At 49.0% G+C, this 17,080-nt stretch overlaps 1 protein-coding gene across 2 annotated transcripts in view; it reads left to right on the forward strand.

The window, feature by feature from the left end:
• Lrp5 (LDL receptor related protein 5) overlaps positions 1-17,080 on the forward strand; it is a 113,253-nt gene that overhangs the window by 75,175 nt on the left and 20,998 nt on the right. For both annotated transcript variants that reach the window (XR_002397359.2, XM_004852629.3), the window contains exons 9-14: positions 812-1,101; positions 3,045-3,271; positions 4,798-4,982; positions 9,549-9,872; positions 11,812-12,011; positions 16,029-16,231. Coding sequence is in view for 1 of the 2 variants with exons in the window: in XM_004852629.3 (XP_004852686.1) it covers positions 812-1,101; positions 3,045-3,271; positions 4,798-4,982; positions 9,549-9,872; positions 11,812-12,011; positions 16,029-16,231 (1,429 nt within the window). In the remaining variant the exon portion in view is untranslated. The remainder of the gene's footprint in view (positions 1-811; positions 1,102-3,044; positions 3,272-4,797; positions 4,983-9,548; positions 9,873-11,811; positions 12,012-16,028; positions 16,232-17,080) is intronic.

The following is a 17,080-nucleotide window of genomic DNA, read 5'->3' on the forward strand; positions in this document are numbered from 1 at the left end:
AAAAGAGGCACCTTTGAGTGTCTGGGCAGAGCTGAGATTTGGAAGTCTCCGAGAGAGTGTCAGTGAATTAGAGGGAGCGTCTGGGAGAATCTCAGGAGCCAGTCTGTTAGCAGGCCAGGGGTCAAGGCCCTGGGAGGAGCAGCTTGGCCAGTCACTGGCCCAAGGCATTGCTCCATCCTCACTGGGCTGTGCAGAGCTCAGGCCAGGAGGCTGGGCCACCAGGGTTTTCACCAAACTGCTCCGTGACTTCCTGACTGCATTACCCTCAGAGCCTGTCTGTGCTTCAGTTTTCTTCACTGAAAAATTGGGATGAAGTTGGGTGTGGTGGTGCATGCCAGTGATCCCAGCACTCTGGGAGGCTGAGGCAGGAAAATCACAAGTTTGAGCCCAATCCTAGCAACTTAGTTTCTCATTGCAACCTGTCTCAAAATAAAAACTGAAAAAAAAGAGAGCTGGGGATGTAGTTAGTGGGAAGCCCTGAGTTCAATCCCCAGTACTACAAAACAAAACAAAATTGGGGTGAAAGTAACTCCTTCTCCTAGGGCAATGGAGTGAGTGAAAACAGGTGACACCCTGGGTTCAGGGGCTGGAGAATCGAAGGGCCCTTTGATTGTGCTGTGAATCCCTCTCAGCCATGCTGAGGAGAGCTCTGGTTGAGCAGGGCTTTCTTCCATACACCTCTCCTCTCACCCATCCCCCGCCCTTGCCATGTCCCCGTCTGACATGTGGCAGGAACAAAGCCAGGCACAGCTGTGGAGTGTGCCCCTGTCTTTGTGACTATAGCTCTCTTGAGCTGTTTATTTGCCTCCAGGAACCAACCCGTGTGCTGATGGGAATGGGGGGTGCAGCCACCTCTGCTTCTTCACACCCCGAGCCACTAAGTGTGGCTGCCCCATCGGCCTGGAGCTGCTGAGTGACATGAAGACCTGCATCGTCCCTGAGGCCTTCCTGGTGTTCACCAGCCGGGCCGCCATCCACAGAATCTCCCTGGAGACCAACAACAACGACGTGGCCATCCCTCTCACTGGGGTCAAGGAGGCCTCCGCGCTTGACTTTGACGTGTCTAACAATCACATCTACTGGACAGATGTCAGCCTGAAGGTACTGTGCGCCAGACTGCACGCCCACAGTTTTTATGTGGATACCTTGCCTTTGGTGTGACACCTTCAGGTTCTGTTGGCTGAAACTGTCTTTTTTAAAGAGCTATAATATTTCCAGCTACACACTTATAATCACAGCTGTTCAGAATGCTGAGGCAGGAGGATCAAAAGTTTGAGGCCAGTCTGTCTCAACCAAAAGGACCGGAGGTATCACTCAGTGATAGAGCTCTTGCCTAGCATGCCTAAGGCCCTGGGTTCAAGCCCCAGTATCATAAAATTTTAAAAACCTATAATATTCATTGTAACATGATTCAAGCTAATGAAAGATGAGTGCACTTTTTTTTTTTGGTACCAGGGATCGAACTTGGGTCCTTGCACTTGTGAGGCAGGCGGCGGAACCACTGAGCTAGATCCCCCGCCCTAGAGTGCACTTATTTTAATAAGCAAACATGAATGATTATAAGGAGCAGAACCAGAAGATACACCCATGGGCTCTTGTAGAGTGCTGTATAATGAACTGGCATTGACTGCAGACTTCCCCCACCTGCTTTCACACCAGTTCCTATTTACATAGCAAACTCTTTCTGCATTCACAGTGAATATAGAAACATCCCAGATATATCCCAGATACCTGCAGAAAATGAGTTGTTTGTCTTCTAAAGCAGGGTTTGGCAAACTGGTCCTGGGCTGTCCTATTTTGTAAATAAAGTTTTATTGGAAGATGGCGATGCCCCTGTGTTTAGGATGGTCAGCCACTGCTTTTGTGCTACCAAATGGAGGAGTCGGGCCAAATCCTAGAGCCTGCGAAGCCTCAAATACTATCTGGCCCCTTCCAGAAAAAATTTGCTGATGCTTGTTGTAAAGACCTGGACTACTAACACAGTTTAATCATCTTTCTCTTCTGCTATCTGTATGAAGTATCTTTATTTTCCTTTTAAAAAATTATTATTAATACATATTTGCAGTACATAATGATACATTCATTGTGGTGAGTTCATACCTATATATAACACATTTTAATTGTTTTTTAATTCCCTTCCCCTCTCCTCTCCTTCCCCCTTCCCTCCATCTCTTAATTCTTTTCCCGTTTACAAAAGTTCTATCACCCTGTTTACTTTTTTTTTTTTTTTTTGTACTGGGGATAGAACTCGGGTCCTTGCGCTTGCGCAGCAGGCGGGGAAACCACTGAGCTAAATCCCCGGCCCCACCCTGTTTACTTTTAATCTGATTTAGAAAGTCATAAGGGTTTTCTTTGTAGAAGAGGAAATATTACCCCAAAAAAGGTAAAGAAAGTAAAAATCACCTATGACTTCACCAGCCATAGTCAACTTCATGGGTTTTCTTCTGTCTCTCTGCTTCTCTCACTCATGATCATGATCATGTGCTACCCAGAATCCTGTGTCCTGTTTTTTTTTCTTTTTCAGTTCACATTATAGCAGGTATTAAGCTATTTCAGACTCTTGTAATTCTTTTTCAACATGTGAAATACTCTATTGCTCAGGTGGTCCTTATGACACTTCATAGGGTATTGTTTTTTTATAAACGTTCTGCTTGCTTTGTCTTAATTCTAAACAATCCCACAGTAAAACCTTTTTGGAATTTTTAATAGTTCTTCATCTTTTGCATTGTTAGTCCCTTGGGATAAAGTTTCAGGAGGAAGATTACCGAGTGAAAGTATACAAGTATTTTTAGTCCAAATAAATATATACCTATACTTTAAAAATACAACAATGCATATGAATACATATTTTTTTCTATATATAATTCTTCCAAGTGGTTTTTGTAAAGAGGTTGTATTTTGCTGCATTTCAGTCATTGGAATATGGACAGTCTGATCCCAGATGTGCTCATTCGTTTCTCCAGTGGTCAGGCATCTCATGGTTAGATGTCTGTGAATGGTGTTGGTTCCTAAAATGTGTCCCTTTTCCTCCTAACTTGCCCCAGACCATCAGCCGAGCCTTCATGAACGGGAGCTCTGTGGAGCACGTGATCGAGTTTGGCCTGGACTACCCTGAAGGCATGGCCGTGGACTGGATGGGCAAGAACCTCTACTGGGCCGACACCGGGACCAACAGGATTGAGGTGGCTCGGCTGGATGGGCAGTTCCGGCAGGTCCTTGTGTGGAGGGACTTGGACAACCCGAGGTCACTGGCTCTGGATCCCACCAAAGGGTAGGGGCCGTTTTGTCTACCATGTGCTTCCCTGTTCCCTCCTCTTTGAATCAACCAGTGCAGTGCTGCCCAGGGGGCCCAAGTGGTGGCTGCCCGCCTGGTACTCTGTAATTGAAGTTGTACTGCTCCCTTGAAGGTGGCCCATGGAGATCACCTAGTTCATTCCCACAGGGGAAACTGAGGCCAGAGTGGAATGAAGGCATGGAAGCTGCTATTGGCCATTATGCTGGCTGCTTTTACCTGGGCTGTCTCGAAGTATCCAGAGAGCTGCCCAGGTTGGTATCTGTATCTCTGATTTTACAGATGCAGTAAATGAGGCTCTGAGAAGCTAAGCGACTCACCCAAGATCACGTGGCCAGTTAGAGCTGTGCTGGGCCCCACCCAGGATGCCTTTCATGGCCTTTTGGCCAGATGGTATCTGAAACCCAGCCCTGAGGGGGTGACAGCTAATCAAAAATAGCATTTTAGGCCAGAGGTTTAGCTCAGTGGTTCTGCTGCCTGCTTTGCAAATGCAAGGTCCCAAGTTTGATCCCCTGTACAAAAAAAAAGGCATCTTGCAGACTACTGGGCCACAGCCTGAGAGCCATCTCTAGAGGCAGCCTGGAGTCCTGCCTTGGGCACTGGGGTGTAGTCTCTCTGGATCTGAGTGGCCTTTTCTGTGCAGTGGGACAGTGCCCACCCCGTAGAGCATCTGTGATGGTGGAGCAGCCCTCCCCTTCCCTGTGCACACTCTGTGAGGGAGGGAAGATTGCAGGTGGTGGAATAAGGAGTACGAGGTGTAAGTTTTGGTGAAAGGGCAGTGGAGCTTTCAGAATTCTGGAATGGTGGTGTGAGTTTCGTTTTCAGGATGTGTCAGAGAAGGAAGGAGCCATTGGTGGAGTGGCACAGAGCATCCTGGCCCTGCCTTGCCACCTTTAACTTGGGGTATGGCTTTCCACTCTGAGTAAGGGGGCCATCCATCCTGCTCTAACCATGTCACATGATATCCTGGTCAGCTTAGATTGCATTTGTCCTCATAAAGTACTCTTGTTTGAAGCCAAGGCTGGTGGCACACACCTGTAATCCCAGCACCATAGGAGGCTGAGGCAGGAGGATGGCAGGTTTGAGCCCAGTCTTTAAGGACTTAGTTAAACTCTGTCTCTAAATAAAAGAGCTTGGGATGTAGCTGGGTGTGAAGTTCCCAGGTTCAATCCCCAGTACTCCCTTTCCCTGCCAAAAAGAAAAAAATTATCCCTGCTTGGGCAGCCTATTCATTAATCATCTCATGTGTGTACCTGTTTTGTGGCTGCAGGTGGGTGTTTACCAGCCTGCCAGGTGAGCTCCTAGGAGAGAACTTGGTGTCACGTGCTCGGTCAGGGTCTCACTCTGTCTTGCTTCCTGGAAGGATGTCAATGACACGGGTTCCTCCAGGAAGGAGAGGGCTGAGCCGAGAAAGTAGCGGCAGTTATGTCCTCCTACTGCTACCTGCCCTGTGCTGAGCCTGGACTCACTGAGCCTGCTTTTCCCATCTCCTTGGTACCTTCCAGCTACATTTATTGGACAGAGTGGGGCGGCAAGCCAAGGATTGTGCGGGCCTTCATGGATGGGACCAACTGCATAACACTGGTGGACAAGGTGGGCCGGGCCAACGACCTCACCATTGATTATGCCGACCAGCGTCTCTACTGGACCGACCTGGACACCAACATGATCGAGTCATCCAACATGCTGGGTGAGCACTGGGGGTGGCAGGGTGTTGATTTCCTCCCAGCCCACCTCACTGGCTTGCAGGAGGTGTGGACACAGCCACAAGTGCCTGTTGGCCTCCCCCTCTCTGGGGGCTTGTCCCTGGGGTAGCTGCTGGTGCCCTTGCTCTCACTGTGTGGGAGAGGCCCTGGTGACAGCTGTTTCTGGGTGCCAGGTCCAAGCCCTGTGGCAGGGCTCTAATTTAATCCCTCACCATGTGGCAGAGGTTTTCAGTGATGGGGAAACTGAAGCATAGGGAGATCATGTGACTTGCCTCAAAATACACAACAGGGGAGATGTAGAACCCCTCTAGGACTCTGGGGCCTGCACTCAGCCTTTACCCAGCCCAAGCAGCTGCCCTGTAGGACAGTTTATGAGTTCCCACACCCAGTGGGCATTCTCATCACCCTTCCACAGATACAAATGAGGCTCCAGGAAGTTAAAAAACAAACATATCTGGCCAAGGTGGCACACATTTGTAATCCCAGCACTCTAGGAGGCCGAGGCAGGAGGACCACAAGTTCACATCTAGCCTGGATAACTTAGCAAGACCCTATCTCAAAATAAAAAATAATTTTTTTTGAGACAGGGTCATGCTGGATAGTGCAGGCTGGCCTTGAACTCACTTTATACCCCAGGCTGGCCTCAAACTGGCAGTGATCTTTCTGCCTCAGCCTCCCAAGTACTGGGATTACAAGTGTGTTCCACCATGCTCGGCTTCAAAATAAAAAATAAGGGGCCAGGGATTTAGCTCAGTGGTTCTGGTGCCTGCCTTGAAAGCACAAGGTCCCGAGTTTGATCCCCGGTACCAAAAAAAAACAAACCCAAAAACAAAATAAAAAATAAAAAGGGCTGGAGTGTGGCTCAGTAGAAGGCCTTGGGTTCAATTCCAGTACTACAAAAAACAAAAAAACTTGTCTCAAGTCACGCAGCAGCAGGACAGGATTTGAAGCCAGAACAAGAGACTCCAAACTCTGTTCTGCTAGTGGGAATGGTTGTGTTAGCCATCCAGGTGGTCTACCAGGTGATGGGATATCACATGTAACAAACACCCCCACCCCGAGTTGAAAGAATGGAAGGATGAAAGGTACCCAAGAGTCTCTGATGGCACAGTGTAACCATGAGGTCGAGTGATTGTCATTGTCAGAACCAAGTGGCTAACAGGCTTTTACAAGAAAATTAAACAGAGCCAAGGTGGGTGGTGCACACCTGTAATCCCAGCACTCCAGAGGCTGAGGCAGGAGGATCACCATGAGTTCAAGGCCAGCCTGAATTTCACAGAGTGAAACCCTGTCTCAGAAGCACCCCCTCCCAAAAATTAAACAGAAGCTGTATATTTCATGGCTTCCCTTTCATTCTATAACTCATTACAATTCTACATGTTTAGGCATTATTTACTACTATCCTATTTTAAAAGTTTGAAACAGACTCTTGCTAAATTTCCCAGATTGGCCCCAAATTTATAATCCTTCTTTTCCAGTCTCTGGAGTAACTGGGGTATCTGGGGTGCATCTCCACAGCCAGTGCTACGTTCATCAGTCAGGTGTTAAAACAACCCTGGCTAGGTTATAGCTCAGTGTAGAGCAGTACTTAGCATGAGTGAAGATCTGGGTTTGATCCACAGCGTCAAAGAAAGCAAACCAAAAACATAAAACAAAACAAAAATATACTCTTCAAGAGAGCAATCTCTCTTCTCTTCGTTTTTTTTTTGTTTTTTTTTTTGGTACCGAGGATCAAACTCGGGTCCTTGTTCTTGCGAGGCAGGTGGCAGAGACACTGAGCTAAATCCCCGGCCCCTCTTCTCTTCTTTTTAACCCAAACTGTCTTTTAACCAGTGAGTTTTAACCTAGGAATTTTTTTTTTTGCTGTAATTTTTTTCTTTATTGTAGAACACATATAACAAACTTTGGATTAACATCCCCCCCCCCCATGGCATTGGGGATTAATCCTGAAGAAGCTGAACTATATTCCAGTCCATTTTATTTGTTTATTGAGGCAGGGTCTCACTAAGTTGCATAGGCTGGCCTCAAATTTGTGATCCTCCTGGCTCAGCCTTTTGAGTAGCTGGGATTACAGGTGTGTGTCACTTGCACAGCTCATTTTAACCATGGTTAAGTGCGTAGTTCATTAAAATACACCCCCATCATTGCACAGTGATCACCATCATCTGCTTCTGGAACTTGCCATTGTCCCAAATTGAAGGTCCATCCTCATTAAGCATAGTTCCCTCCTCCCCGCTCTGCCCAGTCTCCAGCACCTAGCATCCTACTTTCCATCTCTCGGGTTTGGCTATTCCCTTAATTAGGACTGTTGTATTTGCATGGGGCCCTCCCAGATAATCCAGCATAATCTTTCCATCTCACAGTTTCTAGTCACACCTTCAAAGTTCCTTTTGCAGTGTAAGGTGATTTATTTGTAGCCCCTGGAAGTGCAGATGTGGGCTTCATGGTATAGGGAGCTATGGTTCTGTCAAGGTGTGATAGAAACATACAGTGAATGTTTAAATTAAAAAATGACTACAATAAAAGACACACTGCCATTAATCTCCCCTTCAAATACTCCCTTTGCTTCAAACATATGTATTCCATCACTGTTGCCACTTTCTGAAGCACTTTCTGCAAGTCTTTCGTATCTTTACATGGTGTGATCAAAACTATGGTGAGCGCTGTTGCCAAGGGCCATCCAACAGAAGGCAAGCTCGCAAAACCATCACAGTGGGGACCTGGCACCGTGAGACCTCTGGCTCTTTCCCAAAGTCAAAATGGCCGTGAAAGGTACATGTTTTGAATTGATTCAGGACATTGAGGCAGTTACAACAGTGCAACTAAACACGCTCAGGAAAGAGGACTTCTAGAAGTACTTCAGAAAGTGGCAAGAGCAATGGGATGTGTGTTTGAAGTGAGAGTGAGTACTTTGAGGAAGATGAATGGCAATATATCTTTTACTATAATAAATTTAGGAAAAACATTTTTAAACATTCACTGTATTTTTTTATCACACCTCATCATTTGTCTGTATATTGGCAAGAGAGACACTTTACCTGCATGAAACTGAATATGTGCCTCAGTGATATCATGAGTCTGGCTGACTATTTCCCAGTTTATTACAGGTAAATATCATGAGTACACGTGAGGGCACCCTTTAAGATCACTCATTTTGGAGTTGAGGATGTAGCTAAGAGCACTTGCCTCACTTGTGTGAGGCCCTGGGTTTCATCCTCAGTACTGTATAAAAAAGGGAGTGGGGAGAATCCAGATAGGGAGACTAAGGGCTGAAGATTGACTTGGCTTTCTAAGGTCACAGCAGAGGAACAGAGGTCTCAAGCTAAGTGACTGCAGAGTTGTTGTTGTTGTTGTTTAATAAAAAGGTAGATTTAAATTTTTTTTTTTTTTTTTTGTTACCTGGGATTGAATTTAAGACCTTGCGCTTGCAAGGTAGGCGGCAGAACCACTGAGCTAAATCCCCAGCCCTTAAAAATTTTTAATAAAGGGCCAGGCATGATAGTGCACACCTATAATCCCAGCAGTCAGGAGACTGAGGCAAGAGGATCACCATGAGTTTGAGGCCTGGGCTACATAATGAGTTCAAGGTCAGCCTGAACTACATAGCAAGACCCTGTCTCAAAAAACATAACATTTTTAATAAAGTATAACATGTATTGGTAAAACAGTAGTCCCCAACCTTTTGGGCACCAGGAACCAGTTTTGTGGAAGACAATTTTTCCATGGAATGGGGGGGATGGTTTTAGCCATCCCCTTATGATTAGATCATCATAAGGAGCACCCAACATACAGCCCTCACGCATGCAGTTCACAGCAGGATTCGCAGTCCTATGAGAACTGGACTGATCTGACAGGAGGCAGAGCTTGGGCGGCAGTGAGAAGACGGGGAGTGGCTATAAAAACAGATGAAGCTTCCCTTACTTGCCTGCCACTTCCTGCTGTGCATCCTGGTTCCTAATAGGCCACGGATTGGTACTAGTCCACATCCTGGGGGTTAGGGACACCTGTGGTCAAGCACAGAAATCTAAAATGGACAGGTTGGTAAATTTTTAGGTGTGGATACGTATACATGTTCACGAACATAATCCATGCAGCTCCCACCCAGAGTGATGCAGGGAAGTCTCTGACCCCCTAAGATTCTCCCTCTTGCTCTGCCCAGTCCATCCCACCATCCTTCTGGGGTTAATTTGCTGCTCTGACTTTGTGTATTATTTTTGCTGTTCTTGAACTTTGTGCAGCCTGTGTTCTTCGATGGCTGAGACTATCCACATGACAGTTACTCTCTTCATTGCCATGGCATTTCTGTCAATGTGGCGATGCCTCTGCGTACTGCGCTCGGGCTGCCTGGAGCCATCTCATGCCATCTTGTGGGTGGACGTCACATGAGTTTCTCTTGCACATGCGCCCTGGAGTAGGGTCACTGGCTGGGTGGACACTTAGCGTTGATCAGTTGGCCCTGATTTCCAGAGCCAGGGACACAGTGGCGGGCTGCGAGCTGCCCCACACTCTGTGCCCAGGCTGAGCCACCGTGTCCGTGTGTCCACACACAGGCCAGGAGCGGGTGGTGATCGCCGATGACCTGCCGCACCCCTTCGGCCTGACGCAGTACAGCAATTACATCTACTGGACTGACTGGAACCTGCATAGCATCGAGCGGGCTGACAAGACCAGTGGCCGGAACCGCACCCTTGTCCAGGGCCACCTGGACTTTGTGATGGACATCCTCGTGTTTCACTCCTCCCGCCAGGACGGCCTCAATGACTGCGTGCACAACAACGGCCAGTGCGAGCAGCTCTGCCTCGCCATCCCTGGTGGCCACCGCTGCGGCTGTGCCTCGCACTACACCCTGGACCCCAGCAGTCGCAACTGTAGCCGTAAGTACCTCAACTTCCCCTCTGTACCCTAGCTCTGTGCTAGAGCTAGTGGTCCTGGGGGTTGAAGGAAAGGAGGGTCTCATCTAGAACACATTGGTGTTTGTGGATGGTTGGGGAGGTTGTGTATTGCATAAGCTTCATAATACCACCCAGTGGCCCAGGCTAGGTGAAGGACCCATGGCTTCATCAAGACACAAATCAATGGACACAAGGCCTCAGCTATGACTGAGATTCCTTGGGAGGATCTCTGGATGTGAAAACCAATAACTGGACAAGAGTGCTCACTCATCTTGCCAACGCAGTTCTAAGTGCGTTCCATGGCACTTTTTTGATCCTCAACCCTGTAGGGTAGGGCATATCCCAAGCCCCACTTCAGACAGGGAACCTGTGGTACAGGGCTATGTATTCACCTGTCCAAGGTCACGCCGCTGAGAGGGTTGGAGTCAGGCTCTCTCCAGCCAGGCTGGCTCCAGAGCCCCTGCTTTTGACTCCTTGTGGGTGACCTCACAGCAGCCTGTGTGACCTTCACAGCCTCTGAACTAGGCCTCTGTTCTTATCCCAGAGATAAGTGATATTCCCACAGCCTGTAGGGACCACAGGTGCATCCTTTTGGCAGGTCTTCTGTGATGGCAGCAGAGAGCCAGCTTTAATTCAGCCTCTGTGCACCCCTTGATAGTATGCAAAGCTCCACGGTACCCAGGCTCTGTCTGAGCTTTGAGCAGCCCTGGACAGAGGCAGGGCTGGTCTTTCTGGTCCTGAGGCTTTGGAAGTGGAGGGGACTTTTGGAGGGCCCCAGCTGGTGTTCAACGAGCCTGTCCCCCATCCCTCCTCAGGCCTCAGCTCCCTTGGGCCTGTTTTACACCCCACTGTGGGACCATGACCATCTGGGGGGTACAGGAAGGGTGCTTTTCCTTGGTGTCCCCTTTCCTGTGGGTGGCAGACTTGGGGTGGTGACTGGGATTCAAATCATCCACTGTTGGGCTGGGTATTTAGCTCGGTGGTTCCGCTGCCTGCCTTGCAAGCGCAAGAACCCGAGTTTGATCCTTGGTACCAAAACCAAAAAAACAAATCACCCACTGTGACTTCTGACTGTGACTGTAGCTGGTAGCCCCACATATCTGGGCTCTGAATCCCAGCACTGGCCTTGGGTCCCTCAACCTCTGATTTTTGTGATCCTATTTTCTGGTCCCTCTGAAAACAAGCTCTTCTGGTCCTCAAGCAGTGAACTCATAGAAAGGCCAGAAACATTCCAGGCCCTCCCAGCCCAGCTTCTTTGGAAACCACAGAACCTCGGACCCAGGCCTAGCCTGATTCCCAACTCTGTGTCTTCATATATATGTGCTGCTGAAGCAAGCACAACTCTGTGTCTTCAAGTTATCTGTGGCTCCCTGACACTCCCCTCACCCAGTGTCCCTCCTGTTGTTACCCTCTCTTTACATGACTTTCAGCTCTTCCCTTTGGCACGTACAGGCAGATAGCAAATTACAGGGTCATCCCAGCCTTACGTACCTTGGGGGTGTGCGTTTAATGTTTGCTATCATTACTTTCCTTCCGTCTTCAGTCTTGATAACTTTTTGTGTGTGTATGTGTGTGTGTATGGTACTAGGGATGGAAACCAGGGTCTCATGTGTACTAGGCAAGTGATCGGTCTACCTCTGAGCCATACCCCTAGCCTAATAACTTAAAAATAAGTATATATTTACTTTAAAACTAACACACTTAAGAACAACAGAGACGCACAAAAGGTAAAGAGCCAGATTCCTACCTGTAACCCGAGAAGCAGCTCTGTGTCCGTTCGTCTTCTCCATGGGTGTATGGTGGGTGTACGTGCTGGTCCACTTTTATGAGGAGATGGGATACCACGCCCCCCACCCGGCTGCCTCCCCCATGACTTCCAGATGCTGATGTGGAGCCCTCCGGTCTGTTTGCCCCACTCCAGCACCTTCCACCTTCTTGCTGTTCAGCCAGAAATGTGCAATCAGCCGGATGATCCCTGATGACCAGCACAGCCCAGACCTCATCCTGCCCTTACACGGGCTGAGGAACGTCAAGGCCATCGACTACGACCCACTGGACAAGTTTATCTACTGGGTGGATGGGCGCCAGAACATCAAGCGTGCCAAGGATGATGGTTCCCAGGCAGGTGCACTCACAAGAAGGGTGGGGGAACCTTCTGGGTGGAGTTTGCCTGGTGACCTCCAGGCTGCCGCCTCCTGTGCTGGGGGTGGGGCACCCTGAGCAAGGTTGGGGTAAACAGTGGACCAGGGTTCTTGCTTATGTCATTGCAGGATATGATACTGGGCGGGTGAACCCTGAACTGTACGTGTGAACCATGGGGTCAAGGCCCCCAGGATTTTTTTCTTTTCCAAGGTGGTTTTGTATTGTGCAGGGGTAGCTAGTAGTGGTTACTCCTTTGTTTCATCGGAAATGTATAATCAGTTCTGCTGTAATGCAATCCATGCTGCAAAAACAGCAAGGTTTATAGGGGAGAAAGGGAGTTGGGCATCACTCCCCAAAACTCCAACATTAGGGCCGGGGATTTAGCTCAGTGGTTTCGCCGCCTGCTGCGCAAGCGCAAGGTCCCAAGTTCGATCCCTGGTACCAAAAAAAAAAAAAAAAAAAATTCCAACGTTGACACATGAAAAACAGACTGGGAAGATGATGGATACAGACACTCCTTTTGCACCCACAGTAATGCACACATGGAAACAGTACAGTAAGCCTGGTAGGTAGAGACCTGAAATTGGCTTCTACACATGGATATTGGAGGGGTGCAGCTTGTGAGCTTCTTGTGAAATGGTGGAAGGAGGATTGTGTAGAATGGGGCTGGAAAGTTCCTACCCCAGGTGTGGATGGGTGTGGCTCGCAGCATGTGACTGAAGGTGGGTGTGTCATCGGGCCCCCTGCCAGGGGAGGGTTTGTACATTTGTTTCTCACAAGTGAAATCATGTACAAGCGGATGCAAACTCTGGGTTATGCTCAGATTGTCTCCTGATGCAATAGTGTCTTGGGACAAATTTGCATGTTCAGAATGACCTGCTAGCAGAACTGACCACTCTATGGTGGCATGTGACCTGTCCCAGGAAGGATGCCCTCACATTCTCAGACACACCTGGCTCCTGGTGCCCATTTCTAATGATTTCTTCTACACAATCTACAGAACCAAATGGTCCCTTTCTTGATATAGTCAGTGTAGGGGCTCATATCATGAGGTGAAATCTTGGTGGCTTTCTAACAGCGATGCAGAGGAATGCTTGTGCACGGGAATTTTAGAACGATTTCCAGTGTTGTTGTCCATTTCTTCTCTTGCACCCTGAGCTGGAAGCTGGCCCTGCCCATACAGGCAGGATCTCCCTTTAGACAAAACTCTTCACCTGGCAAGTAACGACTCCTAGTAGGAAGCCTGTGTCCTGTTGAGGGTAAAGTCAGTGAGTTTGACTTCACACCCGGCCAGCACTTTCCTCTTAAGCAGCTGTGATGACTGGCTCTGTGGAAATGATGGAAATGGTTCCTTTCATCTGGCTGAGTGCAGGTGGCAGTCACTTGAGTGCTTTGGAGAGTAGGAAGTGCTAATTGAAGGACTGTGCCTTCCCTGCTGAGAAAGCTCCTTGGCGGAAATTGCATTGAAGTCCCCTTAGAGAAGTTCTTTGTGGTGTCCAAGCAGTGGTAGGTGGGTGACAGGCAGGTGACAGCTTTGAAGAGGAAATGGAGGAGGAGGATTTCTGGGCCTACTTCATTTGCCAGTGCCCTTCCCTTCCTGTGCCTCTTGCTGGCACTGCCTTCTGGGGCTCTGACTTAGATTTTTTTAGTTGGGGTCCCCCCACTCCTACACCAAGGATGATGTTAAATTGTTACTCACTTGACTAAGGTTTTGTTTTGCTTTCCATTGATCTTTACTTTTTATTGTGGTAAATATACATAACATAAATTTTATCATTTTGTTGGGTTGGGTGGCACAGGCCTATAATCCCAGCACTCAGGAGGCCTAGGCAGGAGGATTGCCACTCAAAAAAAAATTTTTTTTATCATTTTAACCACCTTTAAGTGCACAGTTCCGGGTTAAGCTCATTCACACTGCTGTACAGCTATCACCCCCATCCACCTCCAGAACTTTCTCGTTTCATCTAAACTATAGCTCTGTACCCATTGAACACTGGCTCCCATCCCCCTCCCCAGCCCCTGGCACTACCATCCTACTTTCTATGGACCTTGAAACTCTGGAGACCTCACAGAAGTGGACTCCTGCAGAGTTGTCTTTCTGTAACTGGCTTATTTCCCTTAGCATGCTGTTTTCAAGGTCCACGTACCATGTAGTGGTGCCAGAGCCTCCTGACTGTCTTATTCCTGAGTAACAGTGCAGTGTATGGATGGACCACATTTTGCCTCTCCATTCATCCATCCATGGTCTCTGGGCTACTTCTGCCTCTTGTTTCTTATGAATCCTGCTCCTGTGTCAATTGCTCTTGGCTTTTTGACACCAGTGAGGAAAAGGGATATTAACTAGGACATTAATCCTGCTATTGACTAGGATTCTGGTAAGAAATTGTACAATAGTTTAGGTATTGTTTCTTATTTTAAAATCAGAGCTGAGGATTTTGAAAAACAGCCAGCTGTGTGAAATTTGCTACCTCTGTTTTGTCTGCCTGGGCAGCAGGTCACTCACCCCTGCACCTTTTGCAGGTGATTGTTCTGATGGCTGGAATCCTAAAGTCTAGTTGTACGCTGGGGCCTGATTCTGGCCAAGACTAGCTGGAATTGTGCTTCTCTTCTGGCCATCAGCTGTACTAGGCCGAGGTCCCCAGCCGGAAATTTCTGAGGCTTTGGGGAAGGAGTATGCCTGCCACAGTTGGTGCTGGCTTCCCCATGCCAGCAGCTCTGTGGGGATGTGGGTGTTAACTGCAAAGCCCCATAATCCTTTAAAGTGGCACTTCAGGTTCAGATGAAGCAATTGACTTGCAGCTGCCCAGCAAGGCTGGGCCAGAGCTGGGGTGTGTGTACCTGTGGGGGTGCGTATCCTTTCCATCTGGGTCCAGGAGGCCAGGCCTAGGGAAGGGCTTTGTTTTGGCTGTCTACCCCTCTTGCCACTTGGAGGCTTCCTGTTTTGTTACCTGCTGGAAGCAGTAGACAAAGTCTGAAACGCTCCCTGTGCTTGGAGTGTTAGCCTCAGACCCCACCCACAAGTCTCGGAGGGCACAAGGGACCAAGGTGCCTTCCAGGGAAAGGAGCTTTCGTCCATACCATTGGCTGGAGCAGCCCTGGTGCTCCAAGCCTCCTTTGCCCCAGGCCAGGTCACCGAGAAATCAAATATGGGTGGCTTTTAGGATAACTCAAGGAGACCAGATGTACCAGGTTTCTGGTAAGGGGCAGATGGAGGTGATTCCAGCTTTCTCCTTCTCCTGCATCAGGTCGGCAGGGCACCTTTTGAAGGATTCTCAGTCAGGGGCTCTAGGAGCCAAGGCTGGTCCCTGATCTGCAGCAATGACACAGGCTCAGGCTTCATTTTTGGGAGACTCTCCAGGTGCACACCCTGGGAATTGTGGAGAGGGAAAGAGGCTTCAGGAGTTGACATGAGAGACATGGCTGGCCCTTCTCTTGCAGGAGAGCTGTGGGTCATCTCACACCTGTCCCATCCTTCTCCCTGCTTCATACACCTCACTTGCCCTGTACCTTAACCTGCCCTGCATGCTCTCCTGGCCGTGCACCCTTGACCTCTTTTGGACCTCTGGTCTCTACACCTACTGTCCTGGCTCTCTAAAATAGAAAAAATACAAGATTTGAAGGTTTAAAGCCAAAGGCATAAGTCCTAGAAAATGGGAAAGAAGAGCAAAGGTCCCTTGAGAGAGCCTGTAGTCCTGGGCCTTTTTTACTGACAGACAACAATGATCTGGTGATGGTCTAAGGATGCACAGCTGGAACCCTCTGGCCCATTCACTCTTGGGGGCCAGGGTCCAGGGTCAGGCCGAGACCGCTGGAGACGACTTCCAGATTGAGCTTTGCACTCTCCGGTGTGCATGTAGCTCAGAGTTGATCCCAGAGGAAATATCCCCAAACCGGATCTGGAGTTTTGACTTTCAAGCTAAACTCGGGACCATGTTCTCCCTCAAGCTGTGCTCAGAGTCTCATAGGGCTGAATGTTGATCTCTTCCTGTGTCACAGACCTTTGTTCTGACCTCTCCGGGCCAAAGTCCAGACAGACAGCCACATGACCTTAGCATCGACATCTACAGTCGGACGTTGTTCTGGACGTGTGAGGCCGCCAACACCATCAATGTCCACCGGCTAGATGGGGACGCCATGGGTGTGGTGCTCCGGGGGGACCGAGACAAGCCAAGAGCCATCACGGTCAATGCCGAGCGAGGGTAGGAGGCTGCCACAGTGGGTGGGTGGGCCCTGTGGGGGGTGAGGCTGCTATACCAGGCTAAGCATACAGCCCTTCTGGGAACACTGGGTTTACAGAGCCTGCGAGGGGTTTTTTGCTCTAGTGTTCTGATCAGCAGCTCTGCAGGAGCCCAGCCTCAGCAGTCTGAGTAGGGACAGAGGCATGCAGTCAGCCATGGCTGCAGCCAGCAGCAGGAACACCCAGGGCAGGCTTAGCAAAAGTAGGTACAGAATGGGAGGTGGGTAGTTTTGCTAAGGGACATAGGGAAGAGGAAGACTTAAAAGACTGTGTCAGAAAGGTATAAGGTCTGATGGTTTTTGCACAAATCTGTCCCAGCTGGAGGCTTGTCCCTTACACATTTCCCACCATGTGCTCCTGAGAGATGCTTCCTTCCTGGAAGGCTCTGTTGGTCCCCGGAACCTCTGATAGATGAGAGGCACCCAGTATGTCATAACAGGCTCAGAGAGTCCTAATGGGAATAACCAGGGCAAATGGGGATCTATAGTCACATGCAGTGCAGCTCAGAAACAAAACTGAGCATGAAAACTTTTGGGACAGAAGCACCTCTGGGCTGACATACAACACTTAGGCTTATTGAGGCACTCAACTGCATGGTCGAGTTCATGCCCGGGGTGGCTGGAGTAAGCACCATTCCTGGGTCAGGGACACCTGAGTTCAAATCCAAACTGGCATTTACTACCTGGGGACCTCAGGTGGATAACACAGCCCCTCAGAGCCTGAGTTTCTTTGTCTTTAACAGTGCAGAGGGAAGTAGTGCCAGGCCCAGGGGCACACAAAGGATGCTGAGTGGAAGCCCCTATTACAGCTG

Source organism: Heterocephalus glaber, unplaced genomic scaffold (assembly GCF_053883595.1).
Source record: "Heterocephalus glaber isolate CG9 unplaced genomic scaffold, H.glaber_assembly_v1.0 deba00000594, whole genome shotgun sequence".
In the NCBI taxonomy this organism is placed as follows: Eukaryota; Metazoa; Chordata; class Mammalia; order Rodentia; family Bathyergidae; genus Heterocephalus; species Heterocephalus glaber.